At 60.3% G+C, this 18,050-nt stretch overlaps 2 protein-coding genes across 2 annotated transcripts; both read left to right on the forward strand.

The window, feature by feature from the left end:
* Positions 1-938: 938 nt before the first annotated feature.
* Positions 939-2,885, forward strand: APOA1 (apolipoprotein A1). The gene is made up of 3 exons (XM_059710936.1): positions 939-1,201; positions 1,384-1,537; positions 2,148-2,885. The coding sequence occupies exons 1-3, from the start codon at positions 1,159-1,161 to the stop codon at positions 2,776-2,778; spliced, it is 828 nt and encodes a 275-aa protein (XP_059566919.1). The 5' UTR covers positions 939-1,158; the 3' UTR covers positions 2,779-2,885.
* Positions 2,886-12,506: 9,621 nt separating this feature from the next.
* APOA4 (apolipoprotein A4) lies at positions 12,507-14,897 on the forward strand. The gene is made up of 3 exons (XM_059707796.1): positions 12,507-12,685; positions 12,953-13,079; positions 13,765-14,897. The coding sequence occupies exons 1-3, from the start codon at positions 12,631-12,633 to the stop codon at positions 14,750-14,752; spliced, it is 1,170 nt and encodes a 389-aa protein (XP_059563779.1). The 5' UTR covers positions 12,507-12,630; the 3' UTR covers positions 14,753-14,897.
* The last annotated feature ends 3,153 nt before the right edge of the window (positions 14,898-18,050 follow it).

Genomic DNA, 18,050 nt, shown 5'->3' on the forward strand with positions numbered 1-18,050 from the left:
GCTCTATTTTTGTGTTAAAAAATCTTTTCTTGCCCTCGCCAGTTCGGATAGAGAGTGTTGGCCTGCGGACTGAAGGGTGCCGGGTTTGATTCCGTTCCAGGGCACATGCCCAGGTTGTGGGCTCAATCCCCAGTAGGGGGTGTGCAGGAGGCAACCATCAATGATTCTCTCATCGTTTCTATCTCTCTCTCCCTCTCCCCTCCTCTCTGAAATCAATAAAAATATGTCTTTTAAAAAATATTTTCTGTTCTGAAGTGCTGGTCATGGTAGATGGTAGGGTTTGGGGGGCGCAGTAGGTAGGATTTTTACATGACAACATTAAAGGTCGGCAACTCTATTGCTGGTCTCTAGAATTTGTTTGGAAATACTAGAGGCCTCTGTAACCTCCAAGCCAGGGAGCCACTGAGCACTGTCCCCCTCTCCCCAGGTGGCTCTGAGCACCCCACGTCTCTTCCTTAGGCCTTGGGAGGTCTCCAGGGGCTGGGAGAGAGGGGTGCAGAAGCTGCAGCAAAAGGGAGGGCAGCAGGGGGGAGCCTGCTCTGTGGGGGAAGGCGGGAGGGGTGCGGACACATCTCCCTGGAATTGCAGGGGCTTCCTGCTGTTCCTGACCAGCTTGGGGACCTTCCTCCTTCCCTCCTCTCCCCTGCTGCACTGGCACAATGGACAATAGTGGGAAACAGTAGACCAGACCCCGGGGACCTGTAAGCCTGCAGCCACCCCCTCCCACTACCTCCTGCATCCTTGATCCCTGGCCCTGCAGGCTCCCCACCCCCCAGCTTCCTGTTTGCCCACTCTGTTTGCCCAGCCCTGGGTCAGAGCTGATCCTTGAACTCTAGGTTCCAGATTCCCGCTGGGACCTGTGAGCCTTGGCAAGGCCTGGGCTGGACTGATCAGCCTCCCAGCCCAGCCCGTGCTGGAGGCATAAATAGGCCCCGGGCAAGCTGCTGCTCAGAGCACTCGCACAGGTACATGCCACTGCCTCCTCCAGTCCCTCTGGCTCCCCCACCTCGGAGCTCAGGCTCTGGGATCTTGGCTCCAGGCTCTGCCAGGTGCTGGGCTCTGGATACCTGAGGCTGCTCCGCCTGGAGAGTGGGGCACAGGCCCTCCAGCCACAGGCACCCACTCAGCCAGGCCCATCTCCTCCTCCAGGTCCCCAAGATGAAGGCTGTGGTGCTCACCTTGGCCCTGCTCTTCCTCACAGGTAAGTTCTCCCAACCTAGACAACCAACATCAGGAGGCCCTCTCCCTCACCCCCGTGGTCTACCCTTCTGGGCACAGGGAGCGGAATTTCTCTCAAGACCCCTCTCTTCTGCCCCAAGCTGGCCTTTCCGCTCAGATCTGGCCCAGAACTGGCCTGACTGAGGTGCCTTCTCTCCATCCCAGGGAGCCAGGCTCAGCATGAAACACAGCAAGAGGAGCCCCTGTCACAATGGGAGCAAGTGAAGGCTTTAGCCCAGGTGTATCTGAACTCAGCCAAAGTCAGGGGCAGAGCGTACATAGTCAAGTTGGAAGAGACCGACCTGGCAAAAAACCTGAAGTAAGGACCCCGTGTGGGCTCTGGGTGGCACAGGGGCTGCAGGTCCTGAGGGGCGGATGCCAGGCCTGTGGGTAGATGTAGCCACACGGGCTGCATCCCAGCTGCTACCTGATGGGCCCCATACCTGGATGGAGAAACAGCCTCCTAGCGGGAGGCGGGGGGGGGGGGGGGGGGCAGGCCAGGGACCCGTCAGAGAGCCCAGGATCGTGTTCTGCCTGCACGAGCAGCAGCCCCCTCCCTTCCTCCAGCCCCTCTTCCTCTCACCCAGCGGCAGGAAGGGCGGTCTTCGGAGACAGAGGAGAACGGTCTGGAAGTATAGAGATGAGGCCTTTAAATGGTCTGGCTTTGGGGACAGACAAGACTGATCACCAAACCCAGCTCTGTCTCCCACTAGCTCTTCAGCCTGGGGACTGTGGTTGGGGGGGGGGGGCCCTTGGGCGAGACACTGCCTGGGAGAAGCCAGGCCCAGGCCTGACCCATCGCTCCCCTAAAAGCACGCAGTTCTGCCCAGACCTCACCACAGGTAAGCTGGGCGCTGGGTCTGCAGCTCTGAGGTGTCCAGGGTGCCTGGGAGGTCCCCCCTGACACCTGCTCCCTCCCTTCCCCCCAGTCTGACGACAGTCCTTGAAAAATTGTACACCCTGAACAACAAGGTCACGGACCTGCTGCCGACCCCGAACTGGGAGAAACTGAAGGAGGAGGTGGGGACGGTGACCGGGGAGCTGAACAAGGACCTGACGGAGGTGATGAAGCCCTACCTGGAGGGCATCCAGAAGAAGTGGCAGGAAAGGGTGGAGCCGCTGGGCCAGGACCTGTCTGTGAGCGTGCAGAGTCACCTGCTGGTGCTGCAGGAGAAGCTGAGACAGCTGGGCGAGAAGGTGCGGAAAGGCGCGCATGAGCACATGGAGCAAGCGCTTGAGCACGTGCCCTCGCTGCCCGTGATCCTGCAGCCCTTCGGCGAAGAGCTGCGCGAGTGCCTGGAGCCTGGCACCGGCAAGCTGCGCGAGTGCCTGGAGCCCTACGGGGAGCATCTGCGCCAGCGCCTGCAGGCGCTGCGGGAGGGCGGCGTGGGGCTGGCCAAGCTGCGGGAGCAGGTGGGCGAGCAGCTGCTCGCGCTGCACAAGCAGGCGGAGCCCACGCTGGGGGAAATGCACAGTGACCTGCAGCCGCTGTGGGAGAGCCTCCAGGTTGCCTTCCTGTACGGCATCGGCGACATCTCCCAGAGGCTGACCGGCCAGTGAGGCGCCCGCTCCCCTCCCCGTCCTCGGTCCCCTTCCCATCGCTCGGCTTCTGAGAATAAACGTTTACAAAGCGGGACACATGTGTTGGGTTTGATGCTTTCTGGAGCTTCAAGGATGGTTTTTAAACAATTAAAAGGTCTCCCAACGGTTCTCTCTTGGGAGAAGGGACGGGGTGCGGGCCTCAGAGTGCACGTCTGGGAGCCCTGCGGGGCCTGCTCCAGGAGCCGGTGCAGGCGGTAGGGGTCCCCTCCTGAGGACCAAGCAGAAAGGAACCGGGCCAGGCAAAGCGACGGATAATCCAATGCCAAGTGCCTAGGAGCCCAGCGGGATTGCAGCCCGGGTCTGAGGGGCACGGGAGGGGGGCTGTTTTGCTGGGAGAAGAGGTCCGGTCCCCAGAGGCCTCCCCTGGGCAGAGACAGGAGCATCCCAGCCTCGGGCTCCAGGAGGGGAGGGGGGAGCACCTCAGGGAGCACTCGAGGAATCTGGGCAGGCGCAAACCAGGAGCCTGGCCCTTGCTCCTGCCTCCTTTATTAATGAAACAGCGTTAAGCACTTCCCTTTACTCACTCCCACTGCATCAGAAAAACAACCACGCCTCTGCAGGAAGTTAGCACACGTTTATTTTCCAGATGCTTTCACAGCACCGTCTTACCGCATCCCTCTCAAATGCTGGGCGGACAGCCATTACACCCATGTCCAGAGGAGGGACTGGAGCTTGGAGAGGGGAGGCCCCCGCCCAGGTTGAAGAGAAGGGTGGCAGAGGTTGCCCTTTTCAAACCCATCTGCCTCTGGGCATCCATGGCTATTTAACAAAACACGTGTGTGGCCAGCACTGAGTTTGTCTGGATACACACGTCTGCACGTCCACATGTGTGCAGCCTTATTCACACCAGCCTCTTCACAGCCAGGCGTGCCACCCTCCGTGCATGCGCAGGACCCACAGATCTTCAAAGATCCGGGCAGCGCCTTCACACAGCCTTCCCGCTTCCTCCCCGCAGGGCTTCCCTGGCCTCGGACAGGCCACTGGGCGGTTCCCCTCCTCCATCTCGTTTCTCTTAAGGACTCTCAGATAAAGGACAGGCCTTTTAGTTCCTGACCATCTTGGTTACTAACCACCTCCACCAGCAGCTATCAGCCCAGGTGAGAACATTCCCCACGTGTGGTGCTAGGCTCACAGGCCCAGCTGGACCAGAGATTTCCCGGGCAGCAGATGTCCCCAAGAGGGCCCGGGTGTACAGGCCCTGCCCAGATTGGTCAGGGAGCCCTTCACACCTGGCATAGGAGGGGTAAGGGTTCTTTCTGTGTCTGCTGAGCAGAATGCGGGCGGCTGACCGGGGCTTGAGGTCTGGCTCCGCCATTGGTCAGCGACATGGGAAGGCTGACTGTGACATGGGCAAGCAAGGCCTTCACTTCTCTCAGCCTCATCTTCTTCACTGGAAGAATGGGGGACCACTCAAGTAGAATGTGGTTCTAGAACTCTCTGATGAGAGCGTCTAAGCCAGGGGTGGGCAAACTTTTTGACTCGAGGGCCACAATGGGTTCTTAAACTGGACCGGAGGGCCGGAACAAAAGCATGGATGGAGTGTTTGTGTGAACTAATATAAATTCAAAGTAAACATCATTACATAAAAGGGTACGGTCTTTTTTTTCAATAGTTTTATTCATTTCAAATGGGCCGGATCCGGCCCGCGGGCCGTAGTTTGCCCATGGCTGGTCTAAGCAAAGCACCATCTGTGGGTGACCTTGGGTTCCTTCTTAGTTCCCAGGACACTGGCCCTCTCCCTCTAATCCTGGTCCCAAGGGAACAATCAACTCAAACTGTAGCAACATGATATCCATTTACTTTTGATGTGCCAGATGCTATGAATGGTCTCATTTCATTCATTCATTCATTCATTCATTCATTCAACAAACCTGCAATGGAGGGGGCATTGTTGTGACCCCTTTACAGATATGGAACCGAGGCTGATATACTTGGTGGACAAGGTCAGAGCCTAGTCGTATCTTACCCAACAGCTCCCCCAGGGGCCTCCTCCCCTCAGGGGTGGCTGAGAGGGCCAGTGGCCCAGGTGGTGCAAGTCAGTAGCTCCATAACAGGGTGAACACACAGTCTCAACTCTGGCGAGGACATACAAGTGCAGGCACAGTGCCTGGCAAGAGCACACATTCAAGGCATGTTGTACAGCATTTGGCAGTTATTCCAAGTATTGTCAAACTAGCATCCTGTTTGTGCCTCCACACAAACCTGTCGAGGCAGGCAGGGTAAGTAGGGTTATTCCCACTTTACAGGTAAGAAACTCGGGCCCAGACATGAGGAGGCGGGAAGGGCACCGGCCCTAGGCCTGCTCGGTCCAGCGCTGCCTGCAGAACAGCCCGCCCGTGCCCAGCCCAGACATAACATGACACATGTGGGACGCCCCACTCACAGCAGTTTTATTGGGAAGACAGCAAGCCTGGGGCCACATCTGGGGGTGGGAGGGGAGGACACTGAGAATGCTGCCCCTTTTGAGCGAACTTCGGGGGCAGCCCTGGAAGCTGCAGGACCCAAGGAGCCGACAGGATGGATGGGCAGGCAGGCGTGGGGCATTGAGGTCTCAGGTGGCCTAAACAGCCGGAGCCGGGGTGGTCCCTGGGGCGGCCCCAGGGGCCAGGGGCCAGAAGTTGGAGAGCGGGCTCGTGAGGGTGCTCCAGTAGCCCTTCAGGGAGTCGAAGCCCCCCGCCATCCAGGTGCTGCGTGCAGACAGGAGGGAGAGCATAGGCGTGAGGACAGAGCTCACCGGCCGCAGCGGCCACCATGGGGCCCCATGTCTCCCCACTGCCTCTCCCCCTCAACCTTGCCCAGCGACCCCCCCCCCCCCCGCCTGAGACCTCAGGCAGAGTCCCCGACAGCTCCACCCCAGCAGAAGGTGGTGATGGGACCCTCCCTCAAGTCCCTTGCTTGCCTCTCCAGGCCAGGCAAGCTGGCGGGGAGTGAGGGCGCGGGAGTGCGGGTGGGGCCTATCTTTCTATTCTAGACAGATGCTGCCCCTAGAGTTAGACAGCCTGGGGGCTCAGAGTGGGGCAAGGAAAGGCCTCTCATTTGGAAAGTCATCGGAGGGTTTATCAGCTATGTGACCTGGGCAGGTCACAGCCTCTCTGAGCCTCGATTTTCTCATCTGTGAAATGGAGAGAAGAATCCCCTCTGCACAGGCAGTTCTGAGGACTGAGAATGTCTGTGGGGCTTCTGGCAGGGACACCCCAGTGCTGGGCAGCGCAGGCAGAGGGGAGGGACAGACTTCTGCTCCTATGGGGCCCCGGGCTCAGAGCAAGACTGAAACACACACACACCCTGGGCTGAAATGGGGTGTCGGGGGGAGGGCATCGCAAACTGCCTGCCAGGCTGTTAGAAAAGGACAGGGAACTGAGGCCTTTCTTAAAGCCATGCAGGACAGCCGAGGGAGAAAGGAGGCGGGAGAGGGAGAGGGGCCAGGAGGAGAGAGCCTGTCCTCTCTCCTCACGGCCACAGGCCTGTTGCGTAGACCAGGCAGGAGGCTGAGAGCGCAGGTCCCGGGCGGGGCAGCTGGGAGCCGGGTGGGCGTACCTGGCCTGCTTGGTCACCTCTAAATCCTTTACACTGGTCAGGGCGTCCTGCATGTATTCCTGCATGAAATCCAGGAAGGAGGCCTTGTCCGCCTCCTCTGCTCCTGCGAGGACAGCAGCCAAGGGGGTGGATCAGCGCTGGGAGCCCTGCCTCCTGCCCAGGCACCCATCAGCCCCCAGATCACCAAGCCACCTCCCAAGGATCCTCTGGCAGAAACCTGCCCCCACCTCCCCGTCCCCCCCCCCCCCCAGCCCTAGTCCCCACAAGCTGCTTACGGGCCGAGGCCAGGAGCACCAGGAGGGCAGCGACAAGGAGGGCCCGGGGCTGCATGGCGCCTTTGTCCCTGCAGGGAAGGCCTGGTGAGGGGAGCTCCAGGCCTGCAGGGGTGCACCGAGTTCCAGTGCACCGAGCTGGCTCCTCCCAGGGGGACAGCCTGCTCCCACTGAACACTCAAACACGGGAGGTGAAGTCTTCCCGAAGCAGACACAGCCCCCAGGAGGGAGGCGCGGGGTGGAGTGGAAAACCCACCAGACCCGGAATCAGGACACCTGGTTCTGGTCCGTCTCTGCCACCGACACGCTGTGTGGCCTCGGGTGGAGCTGCCCTGTCCGGGCCTCTGACTTCTGTCAGGGATGGGACTGGGGTGTCCAGTCCCACACATGCGACATGCGGACGAGGAAAGTGTGCAGACCTGGAGGCAGCTCCAGCCCCAGCTCTGGGCTACTTTCTCCGTCGCTTTGGGCAGGTGACCTCCTCTCCATGGGCCCCAGTTTCCCCCAGTGTGCCATCGGAGGGGGCCTCCATCAAGCCCTAAGTCTTCCTGGGCTCCTCTCAGGCTTTGCTGGCTGGGCGCGGGGACCCTCTTCTGCCCGTCTCATCCTGTCCACCACCCTCCCCTCCCCCGCCACACCCAGGACATTACCTGGAGCAGCTGCTGCTGGGAAGGAATTGAGCAGGCAGAGCAGAGCGTTCTGACCTGTTTTATATTGTCCCCGGGGCAGTGGGTGCAGAGATCTGGTGACCTGGGCAAAGGTCACCCGCTGACCAGTCTAGACCAGGGCCTCAGGCAGGGTGGCAGATGCAGCCAGGCCTGCTGGGAGAGTTGGGAAATCTCTAGAAGGCTGTGGGTGCCCATGCCACTCTCCTGGTACCCCTATAGCCCAGATAGGTTCAGGAACTGGGGCTGTATGAGTCTGGAAAGACCCCATTCCTTCCTAGCAGCCTGGCTCCCCTGGAAGAGGCTAGTGAGAGCAGAGGGGCTTCGGGACAAGCCAGGGGCCTCTGGGCCCACCTTTGCCCTTCACACTTGGTCCCTCCCTTCCCCGCCCCTAAGCCCTGATAACAGCCCGGACTAGGGGGTGGGGTGGGGGGTGAGAGGGCAATGGGCTTGGGAACAACTCAGAGCATTGGGCTGTGGTGTCCGGAGGGGGTCGCCGAGGCCTGGGTGAGGCGCGTGCGTAGAGGTGACACAGTTGAGTTTACACAGCCCCCTCCCCGGCGTTTCCTGTCTCTGGCTTCAATCCCAGTGCTGCTTACCCAGAAGCCTCCCTGTGCTGGCCCGGGGCAGGGGGTGGTGGGAGGAGGGCCAAGGCCACTCTGGCCTCTGAGCCCAAGGCCTTTGTCCCACCCCGCCTCCCCGCTCCTCGCCTGCTCTCTAGACCCACTGATAACATTCCCGGGAGAGCAGCAGGGCTCCTGGCTGGGCCCTCCCCACTGGGATCAATTCCTGCGCTGAGCACCTCTCACCACAGGTTCCTCAGCTTGGAAATGGCAGCACTGGCTGCTGGGCACCTGGCGGAAAGCAAGGCTGGAGGAGGCCCGTCTGGTGGGCGGAGGGCACCGAGACGCTCTGCAGGGTCAGCTGGCTGTCCTGGGGACAGGCGGGCTGGGGGCAGTGTCCCCAGGGCCCACAGCGGGAGCCATGGCCTGGATGGCAAGATCGGGGGACTTTGAGTTCTAGCTGCTAAGATTTTGGAGCCAAGAAATCCTAGGTCTCATCATGCCTCTGGCATTGACTCATATGGCCCAGGACCAGAGGTCTAACATTTCAGAGCCTCAACTTCCTCCTCTGTGAAATGGGGAGAGAACACTGATGTGCCAGCCTCCAGTGAAGAGTACGGGAGAGGTACAAAGTGCTGACCCACGCAGGGGGCCCCTCAATCTCTCTCCCCTCCTCCCAGCGCGTTGCCCTTCCCCTGACACCACATCGAGAGGCCGGGCTGCTTCCGATGGAGAGACTGGGCTTTTGGCAGGCAGCCGTCCCATCAGGAAGAAGTAGCCAGCCCCGCAGTGTGAAATCAGAGCCTGGGAAAATGGCCTGGCCCTACCCGCAAGACTCTTTACTCATGGCTGAGGCTCGAAATTTTTCTACTAGACACTCATTCCTTTGGCTTAGACCTTGTTTTCTGTCAAAATTTAATTATTCAGATTCCCATGTAGTAGACAAGATTAACCCCATTTTATAGGTAAGAAACCTAAAGGGACGGAGACGTACCCAAGAGCACAGCCTCTTCGCAGCACTGGGAAGCACAGCCCAGGTCTTCAAACGCCCACGCTGGTACCAAACGGCGTGGAGGGATGAGCTCCTGGAGGTGTATCAGTCACTCAGGCCTCAACTCATTGCAGGCCTCTTTCTGAGCACAGGTTTTGCTGGTGGAGTTGGGGGTGGGGTGGGAGAAAGGTGATTAGCCCTAGCCGGTTTGGCTCAGTGGAGAGAGCATCATCAGCCCCTGGACTGAAGGATCCCAGGTTTGATTCCAGTCAAGGGCACGTACCTGGGTTGCAGGCTTGATCCCCAGCCCTGGTCAGGGCACGTGCAGAAGGCAACCAATCCATGTGTCTCTCTCACATCAATGTTTCTCTCTCTGTCTCTCCCCCTCCCTTCCACTCTCTCTAAAAATAAAATAAAATAAGTCAATGGAAAAATATCCTCAGGTGAGAATTAACAAAACAACAACAACAAAAAAGATTTGGGCATTGGGGAAGCAGCAGGCAATTTTGCCCACCTCCCTCTTCTGCTCTGGCCTATTCCTCATCCCAAGAGTGAGAGGCACAGCAGAAACCAGAGTCCAGGCGGGGCTGAGGCACAGCACCTCCGCCCAGGGTGTGCTGAGGTGGGACGGCTGCCCTGCTTCCTCCCTCTCTACCTCCACGTGAGGGGTGTGAGGAGTCTGTTCTCTGCCCTGCATGGCCGTGCCCGCTGAGCCCAGGCAGGTGAGAAGCTGCGGGCAGAGCGACCCAGCAGGTGGTGCCGAGCTGGGTGCAGAAGCAGGTGCGTGGGCCCATGCAGCTGGTCAGCGCATGCCCTGACCCCTGGGACCCATCTCCTCCTAAGGGCTTGGTACCTGTGAGCGCTTGTGCCCGCCTAGCAGCTCGGAGCCTGGGTCTCTGTAGGGAAGGGGCTGTCTCAGTGGGCAGGGCAGGGTCCTGTCAGGCCCCGTTCTCCTTTTCCCTCTCCCTCCTTCCTGCCTGGCTCCCCTCGATTAAAGAGATTACTTTAGCCTACAGACCAACTCTGGGGAGTACCCAGGGTGCGTGTGTGTGTGTGTGTGTGTATGTGTGTGTGTGTGTGTGTGTGTGTGTGGTGTGTGTGGTAGGGGCGAGGGAGGAGTGTTGGGCTGACTCTCTCTGCTTCCACTTGTGTCCAGGAGCCCCCGTGATTCTATTCCTGCCACTAGGCTGGCCTGGCAGCCTTGATTCCGCCCGCCAGCAGAGGTCCTGGCTCACCGCCTCTCCACACTGGAAGTCCCACCTCGTCTCTCCCCAGATCCTTCCTATTACAACAGAAGAAGACCCCCTTAGTTCTCCCTGAGATAAGGTCAACGTGGAGCATCTGTGGGGACACACGTCCATGTGACTAGCCTGTTCCTGGCTGGGCCTGCCCCTCACTGAGCCTGTACCTCACTGGGCCTGGGGGGTCCCCTCCTGGCTCCTCTCTCTGGGCTGACCCCTGGTTTGACCCCAGTGGGTAGACAGGAGGGTGGCTATCGGTGATGCTAGACTATCAGCCTGGTCACCTCACAAGCCTTTAGGTCTGTCTGTTGTACATCAAGGAGACTGAGCTCAGAGAGGAATGAGACTCGCCCAACATCACACAGGCCCTTTGTGCCCACCAAGGTGGCCGTCCCCAGACTCACAGGGCCAGGGCCAAAGAGAACCCGAGACCGCAGAGGCAGACTCTGTGCTATCCATCAGCACTTGCACCCTCTAAACCCGCCCCCAGCACTAAGCCATTCACAGCCAAAGAAATATGCCCGCAGTGGGCAATACATGCACCATCAATGGCGTGCCACCCACCACACGCCAGGAGGCAGCACGGCCACCCATGTCCGTGGGTGCAGGCGCCAGGCTGCGCCAGCCCTTTGCTCCAGGCCTGAGCCGTGTGTCCGCAGACCGCTCATCTGCACGCATGCTCATGTGTGCCTGCGCACGACCTGCAGCCGCTCAGGCACAGTCACTCAGCACAGACTCCGTGCGGAGACCAGCGAGGAGGTGGGCGCCCTCTGAGCCTGCCACACGCTGCTGCTGGGACTGCAAGTCCAGGAGGTCAAACTGCAGCTGAGGTGTCCTTCGTGATTCACTGCCCTCCTCGTGTCTGGGCCGGGGGAAGGGTTGGGACGGGGCGCTGAGCACCCGGCTGGACCGTGCCTGCCTCCGGAGCAGCAGGGGTCAGTCTTTCAGGGGCAACACGCGGCTGCTGCGTGACTGACCACGCACCAGGCCTTGTTCCCAGCATCACACAGATTCTCTCGGGGAATCCTCAGCCCAAGAGGCAGCTGAGGCTCAGGGGGGTTAAAAGACTTGCCCAAGTTCACAAAGACACACAGACAGTAAGTGGGGAGCCCAGATGTATAACCAGGGCGTCTGACCCCAGAATCTGAGCCCTTAACAGCTACTGTAGGACAGCCCGGCTGCTCCGGGAGGTGCTCCCTGACGCTGGGGGCGGGGAAGCGGGGAGGGAGGGGGGGTGCGCTGTGGTCAGCAGAAGGGCTGTGAGCAGCAGGCCTTTAGCTGTCGTCCCCCCGAGAGACATCAGGCCACTCTGGTATGGGAAGAATGGAGGTGGCAGGTCAGGGTGCGCACAGGGGCGTCTGGTCTGACGGCAGTTAGCCAGGAGCACGCGGCGCTGTGCCCAGGGAGCCAACCGCGCCCTATGACAGACGTCGGCTCCTGGTCCCGGAGGGTGGGTGTCTGTGTGAGACCTCATTTGGAGAGAACGTTAGAAGCCCGAGTAGAAGACGCCTTGGACGCCTCCCCCTCCTCCCTCTCGCCGTCCCCCCTGCCCCCAGTGAAGGCCCCCTGAGAGCCTCAGGTCCCGAGATTCACCAAAGGCTGACCACTTCTGTCCAGGGAGTGTGGCAGGGCAGGTGGACAGGACCCAGCCTTGGGCTGCCCTGCTGTCACCCTGCCTTGTAACCCCTGGCGACCTGCAGAGGGCCGAGTCTCACTCTGCCACACTCACTGGAGGGGTGAGCATTCTTTGGTCCAAATCAGGAAAACAATGCTTTTACCATCACAAGACACATCTCGTTTAATATACCCGACAACCCCATTTTCAAAGAGAACAGGCTCGGCGCTGGGCCAGGTTGAATCACTAGACCAAGGTGACACCGCTCTGCAGCGAGGGACAGGAGGCAAACTCACAGTTAACCCCTTCCGAGCCGGGGCCTGCCCGAGGCTCTCCAGGCCCGTCCACCTCGGTGCACTTGACCAGGACCCTGGACCTTAGCTCGCTGCCCCGGTCTGTGGCCCTGGGTGTCCCAGTCCAGTGTCTGGTGCTCTGAGATGGAGTCAGACTGGGGCGTTGAGAGGTGGGGGGGCTCTCTCTCCCCTGGGGTAGGCGGAGGAGGTGTGAACTTTGCCCCCCAAGCCTGGCACTGGCCCAGAGCTGCCAGCTGGGCCTTGGGGACACCTGTCCTGGACTCAGGCATTCCTGGGCCTCACTCTCCCAGCGCACACTCCCTCGCTTCCCTTCGTACTGGGTGGGGCGCAAGCAGAGAACAGCTGCTTCTGGTTGTTGCCCAAGCCCGTCTGCTGTCAGCTTCCACGTCACCTTAGAGTCACAAAAGTCCAAGAGGCCTCCTGGGAATGTGTCACCCTCCAGCGTGGAGTCCCTCTGGGAGGGGCCGGGGGGGTGGCCTGGGGGTTTAAATGTCTGGCTGGCCCCGGCTGGTCAGTTCGGATAGGTGAGCCACCCGAGAGCCTGTCTTCTTGCTCCAGTTCCAGGAAGAGTCCAGTGTGGTAGGAGGCTCGGCCGCCCGCGAGCAGCCCAGGATGTCGCTGACCCTGAAGGCCGTGGTGCTGACGCTGGCCCTGGTGGCTGTCACCGGTGAGTAGCAGCTGCCTTTGGATGCGGGCAGGGTGAAGAGTTGGAGACCCAGGCGAGGGGACAGTCCAGTGCCTGTCAGCCCCGGCCGGACACGAGGGCTGCCCAGTAGCCACTTGGCTCAGGGAGAGCTGGCGCCTTCACAGCTGCAGCCCACTGGCCTTGGTGCCATGCCATTGCACACACCCACTGCCGACCGGCTGCGGCGCAGGTGAATGGGAGGGACGAGGAAGGAGTCTGGTCTCATGAGCTGCTCTGCTTCCTGCCCAGGTACTCGGGCGGAGGTCAGTGCGGACCAGGTGGCCAACGTGGTGTGGACCTACTTCAGGCAGCTGGGCGACAATGCCAAGGAGGCGGTGAAGGATTTCCAGAAGTCTGAGCTCCCCCAGCAGCTCAAGTAAGCGGGGCCACACAATGCCTGGGTCAGGGCTGAGCTGGGAGGCAGACCTGCAGCCACTGCCTGCCACCAGCTCCTTGTGACCCTGAGGTCTCCCGAGCTGGAGTCCACGTATGCAAACAGGCCAGCTGCACGGAGAAAGCCCTCAGGTGTCTTCCTGCTTGAACTTCCAGAGTGTGGCAAATGCCGCCACTCAGCCTGGGGCTCAGGGAGAAGGGGGTGGGTCGTCTGCGCTGGGTTCTAACGCAGTCCAAGGGACGGCCGTGGAGTCCGAGGGAGGGCGCTGGGGGTTCTGAGGGTGGGCACATGCAAGGAAGCCAGCCCCCGTGCTACTAGAAGACCCTGGAAGAATCCAGAACATCACATCTGAGAGAACGGGGCACCCCCACGGGAAAGGCCCTCCAAGGCCGCTCGCACAGGCCGGGGAGCGGAAAGCAGTGCGCTCCAGGCACCTGCAGCTGCGACCAGCGGGAAGGGAGATTGAGACACACACTCAGGGCAATAGCCTGGTCTGCCAGCCCTTCGCTCAAGTCAGGACCCACCCAGGGACAGGCCTGGGAAAGGCTGGGCGAGGCCGGCACCCCAGCTCCCCGGTCCTAGGCAGGGTGTGTAGGGTGAGCCCCAGGTCGGGAAACAAGGTCGGGGGTGACGCCCAAGGTAACCCCGCCCCGCGCCCCTCGGGCAGCTCCCTCTTCCAGGACAGAGTGGACGGCGTGAACGCCTACGCAAAGGAGCTGGAGGAGAAGCTGGTGCCCTTCGCCACGGGGCTGCACGAGCGCCTGACCGAGGAGTCGGTGAAGCTGAAGGAGAAGATCAGGATGGAATTGGAGGTGCTGGGGGAGGAGCTACGGCCGCACGCCCAGGAGGTGAGCGGGTTGATCAACAGCGGAGCACAGAACCTGCAGGAGAGCCTGGGGCCCTACGCCGACCAGCTGCGCACCCAGGTCCGCACGCAGACCGAGAAGCTCCGGAGCCAGCTGAGCCCCTACGCAGAGCGCATGGAGACGATGCTGCGCGACCAGAAGGACAACCTGCAGGCCTCGCTGGAGCCCGTGGCCGACGAGCTCCAGGGCCTGATCCACCAGAATGTGAAGGAGCTCAAGGGGCACCTCATGCCCTACGCCGACAACCTCAAGGAGCAGATCGACCACCACGTGGAGGTCCTGCGCCGAAAGCTGGCGCCCTTAGCGAAGGATGCCCAGGAGAGTCTCAACCGCCAGCTGGATGGCCTGGCCTTGGAGATGAAGAAGAACGCGGACTTGCTGAAGAGCAAGCTCCAAGCCAACGCGAATCAGCTGGGCCAGAGCCTGGGCGAGAAGGTCAGCAAGCTGGCCGGCGGCGCTGAGGGGCTGCAGGAGTCCCTGGCCCAGCTCCGCCACCAGCTGGACCAGAAGGTGGAGCAGTTCCGCAGCAGCGTGGAGCCCCACGGCGAGGCCTTCAACAAGATCCTGGTGCAGCAGGTGAAGGAGCTCAACGAGAAGCTGGACCCGCGCTCGGGGGACGTGCAAGGCCACCTGATCTTCCTGGAGAAGGATCTGAGGGACAAGATGAACTCCTTCTTCAGCTCCCTGCAGAAGGAGGGCCAGGACCAGCCCCCGCAGGAGGGCCAGGACCAGCCCCTGGCGCCCCCCCTCCCCGAGCAGACCCTGGAGCAGGCACCCCTGGGGGGCTGAGCTGCCCCTGGTGCCCACGCCCGGCCCTGGACACCTGCCCCGCCCTGCCACCTGTCTGTCGGTCTGTCCCAAAGCAATTCCCTTATGAGTTTGAGGACACATGTCCTGTGGAAAATGACGCTACCTCTCGCTATTCAATAAAACTGCTAAGAAACTAACCCAGCCCGGGTGCCCTGTGACTTTGTGGTGTTGCTGGGACTGAGGGGGTGCCTGGTCCACAGCTTGGCAAAGCTTAGCAGGGGCAGCAGGGGAGACTGGGGGACTCCAGGGCAGGGGAGATGAGACGAGTGTGCTAAGGGGAAAGTGGAAAAAGAAGTCACACATTATCTGAAGACAAAATAGGCCATCCACTCCCTCCGCTTCGCCAACAAATACTTAGTGCCCCCGGTGTGCCCGTCACTGTGCTGGGCATCCGCAGTCTGAGTCTGTTGCTGCCTCCCCCACCCCAGGGGCCCGCGAGGTGAGCAGGACCGGCCCTGGCTTGGAGAGCTCCTGGCACAGTGGGGAGACGGGCCCTCCTGCCTTCATTCTCCTGTGCCTTTCACTCGACTTATTCCTATGGATTTTGGTTTCGTCTACCCCAGCCTCCCTCCCATTGGAAAACAGACATACTTGCCTCGGAGACTCTGGATGGTACTCCCTGGCGTCCAGAGTTGAGGAGCGAGGCCTAGAGACACAGGTGGGTCCTGGAAGGTTGGATGAAGCAGGTGCCCAGGTGCCCCCTGTCGAGCCGAGCGGCCTGCCTAGGGGCCAGCCGCTGGGTAGAGAGGGGAAGAGGAGCTGGGCCCCAGGCAGCCTCTGGAGTGATCTCTCCCTCCCCCGCTCAGAGCCTCGGAGAAGAGCCAGTCCAAGCCTTTGTCCCAAATGGCTTACATCCTGGCTGTTCCCTCTGACCCGGGTCTGCAAGTCCACCCCGACGGCCTTTCCTTCCTAGTGGGGTGCAGGCTTTCCTCAGAAACCCAGAACTCGCACTGAGGGCCGGGCCCGGGGAGAGTTCTGGGGTCTCCTCTCTCCATCCCGCTCCCTCCCAAGGTGCTCTCAGGATGGTGGCCCCACTGGCGTGGTCTGGCCCAGCCTGCCCGGCTCTGGCCCTGGGGCCAGCCTGAGCCTCTGCCTATTGGAGGCATTCCGCGTGGGAGTCAGGCAAACCTGGTTTGGAAGCCTGGCTCTGCCGCCGACCGCTGGGTGGTTTGACCTTTGGAAGATGGGAATGATGGTGCTCAGCTCACAGAGCTGCTGTGAGGGTTTGATGGGACGGTGCATGTTAAGTACTTAGCACAGTATCGGGCAGAGTAAACGTGCAATAACTGTCCGTGGCGATGCCACCACGGCTGTAGCACAATAGATGCACAATGCATGTGCCTTCCTCTCCCTGCTCACTCCTGACGCCGATGCCACTCACGCGCTCTACAGCATGAGGCCACCGGGCTGGCCAAGCGAAGACCGCGGGGCCTCCCCAGCTCGGGCTGCTGTCTCTCCCACACTCTGGGTCAGTACGGCTGCTGCCACCTGCACCTGGTGCATCGGAAGGCAGGGACTGACTGTGAAAACACCCGGACGACTACCAGGCACCTGGAGGTTTGCTGACTGGCTTTAGGGAAGGGCCAAGGAGAACACAGCACTCAAAGGAAGTAGGACAGCCCTGGCAGGAGGCTCAGGTGGTTGGAGTGTCATCTGGTTCACCAAAAGGTTGCAGGTTCGATTCCCGGTCAGGGCACATACCTAGGTTGTAGGTTCAATCCCCGGTAGGGGCAAATACTGGGAGGCAATCAATTGCTGTTTCTCCCATTGATGTCTCTCTCTCTCTCTCTCTCTCTCTCTCTCTCTCTCTCTCTCTCTCTCAAAATCAATAAGAACATATGCTCAGATAAGGATTTAAAAAGAAAGAGGAAGTGGGACAGAGGGCGAGCGGGTTTCTGAGCGGGTCTGGAAGCGTCAGAGATGTTCTGAGACCTCACTGGAGGCCACGGCTAACGCTGCTTCCAGGACCCCTGGGCCTCAGGGCCCCACAGCTGAGCCTTAGATGAGCCGGAGATAGTTCCCCCACAGCCCCCAGAGCCAGTGGCACTGGGCGAGGGCTGTCTTCTCTTTCCTAGGCCGCCAGTCTCCGGGGTTCGGAGCTGGCAGGTGTCCGCTGGCAGTGGCATCCCTTTTGGCTGCCCAGCCTCTGCATCTCCCTTGGTTTCTTTGGGGAATTTCCGCGGAGGCATCTTGAATGTCACCGTCTGCCTCCCAGGGGAGACGCTAGAACTGCCAGCCTCTGCCTTCTGCCTTCTTCCTCTGGGGTGTGGCCAGGGCCCAGGCTCAGCCCGTCAGACGGATGCTCAGGCTTGAGTAAGGACCTGCAGTCAAGGCTGACCAGAGAGGGGGGTTCTGTCTGGGTGGGCAGGGCAGTGGGCAGCAGCCAGTGCGCAGAGGCCAGAGGCCCCGCCCAGGGCCGGGCTGCCGGGCTGCTGGGCTCTCCTGGCTCAATGGTGGCAGCAGTGTTGTCCCCGCAGGTCTGGCTTTGTAGAGTGATCCTGGCCACGTTTCTCCCTTAGCTTCTCTTATTCTTGTCTATTTTTCAAACCAAGTACTCTAGCTCTTCTCTAAATTTACAGAAATATATGAATAAATGACTTTAAAAATATGTATATTTTTATTGATTTCAGAGGAAGGGAGAGGGAGAGAGAGAAACATCAATGATGAGAGAGAATCATTGATTGGCTGTGTCCTGCAGGCCCCACACTGGGGATCAAGCCCGCGACCTGGGCATGTGCCCTTGACTGGAATCAAACCCAGGACGCTTCATTCTGCAGGCCGACGCTCTATCCACTGAGCCACACCGGCTAGGGTGATAAAAGTTGTTTTTCTTGTATCTTCCGGAATGGGTTCTGCGGCTAGCAGTTCAGAGCTTGACCTCTCCCTTCACTTCTGCGGGGCCCCTCCCCCGGGAGGCTGAGCCATCCTGACCCGGTCCAGCTGGTCCTGTTGATTTGTCTGAGCCAGTGGTTGGCAAACTGTGGCTCGAGAGCCACATGCGGCTCTTTGGCCCCTTGAGTGTGGCTCTTCCACAAAATACCACGTGCGGGTGCACATGTACAGTGCAATTGAAACTTCGTGGCTCATGCGCAGAAGTCGGTTCATTTTTCCCCAATATCTGTAACACTTGTTATTTTCTATGTTTTTAAAAAAATAATAGTCATTGCCCTAGCCTGTTTGGCTCAGTGGATAGAGCATTGGCCTGCACCTGAAGAGTCCCAGGTTCGATTCTGGTCAAGGGCACATGCCTGGGTTGTGGGCTTGATCCCCAGTGGGA

This window comes from Myotis daubentonii, chromosome 9 (assembly GCF_963259705.1).
Source record: "Myotis daubentonii chromosome 9, mMyoDau2.1, whole genome shotgun sequence".
NCBI lineage: Eukaryota > Metazoa > Chordata > Mammalia > Chiroptera > Vespertilionidae > Myotis > Myotis daubentonii.

Bases quoted from the DNA above. Each gene is read 5' to 3' on its own strand.
- APOA1 (XM_059710936.1), top strand. From the start codon at position 1,159: ATGAAGGCTGTGGTGCTCACCTTGGCCCTGCTCTTCCTCACAG. The intron at 1,202-1,383 runs GTAAGTTCTCCC...TCTCCATCCCAG, and splicing joins GGCCCTGCTCTTCCTCACAG to GGAGCCAGGCTCAGCATGAA. The intron at 1,538-2,147 runs GTAAGGACCCCG...CCTTCCCCCCAG, and splicing joins GACCTGGCAAAAAACCTGAA to TCTGACGACAGTCCTTGAAA.
- APOA4 (XM_059707796.1), top strand. From the start codon at position 12,631: ATGTCGCTGACCCTGAAGGCCGTGGTGCTGACGCTGGCCCTGGTGGCT. The intron at 12,686-12,952 runs GTGAGTAGCAGC...CTTCCTGCCCAG, and splicing joins GGCCCTGGTGGCTGTCACCG to GTACTCGGGCGGAGGTCAGT. The intron at 13,080-13,764 runs GTAAGCGGGGCC...CCCCTCGGGCAG, and splicing joins GAGCTCCCCCAGCAGCTCAA to CTCCCTCTTCCAGGACAGAG.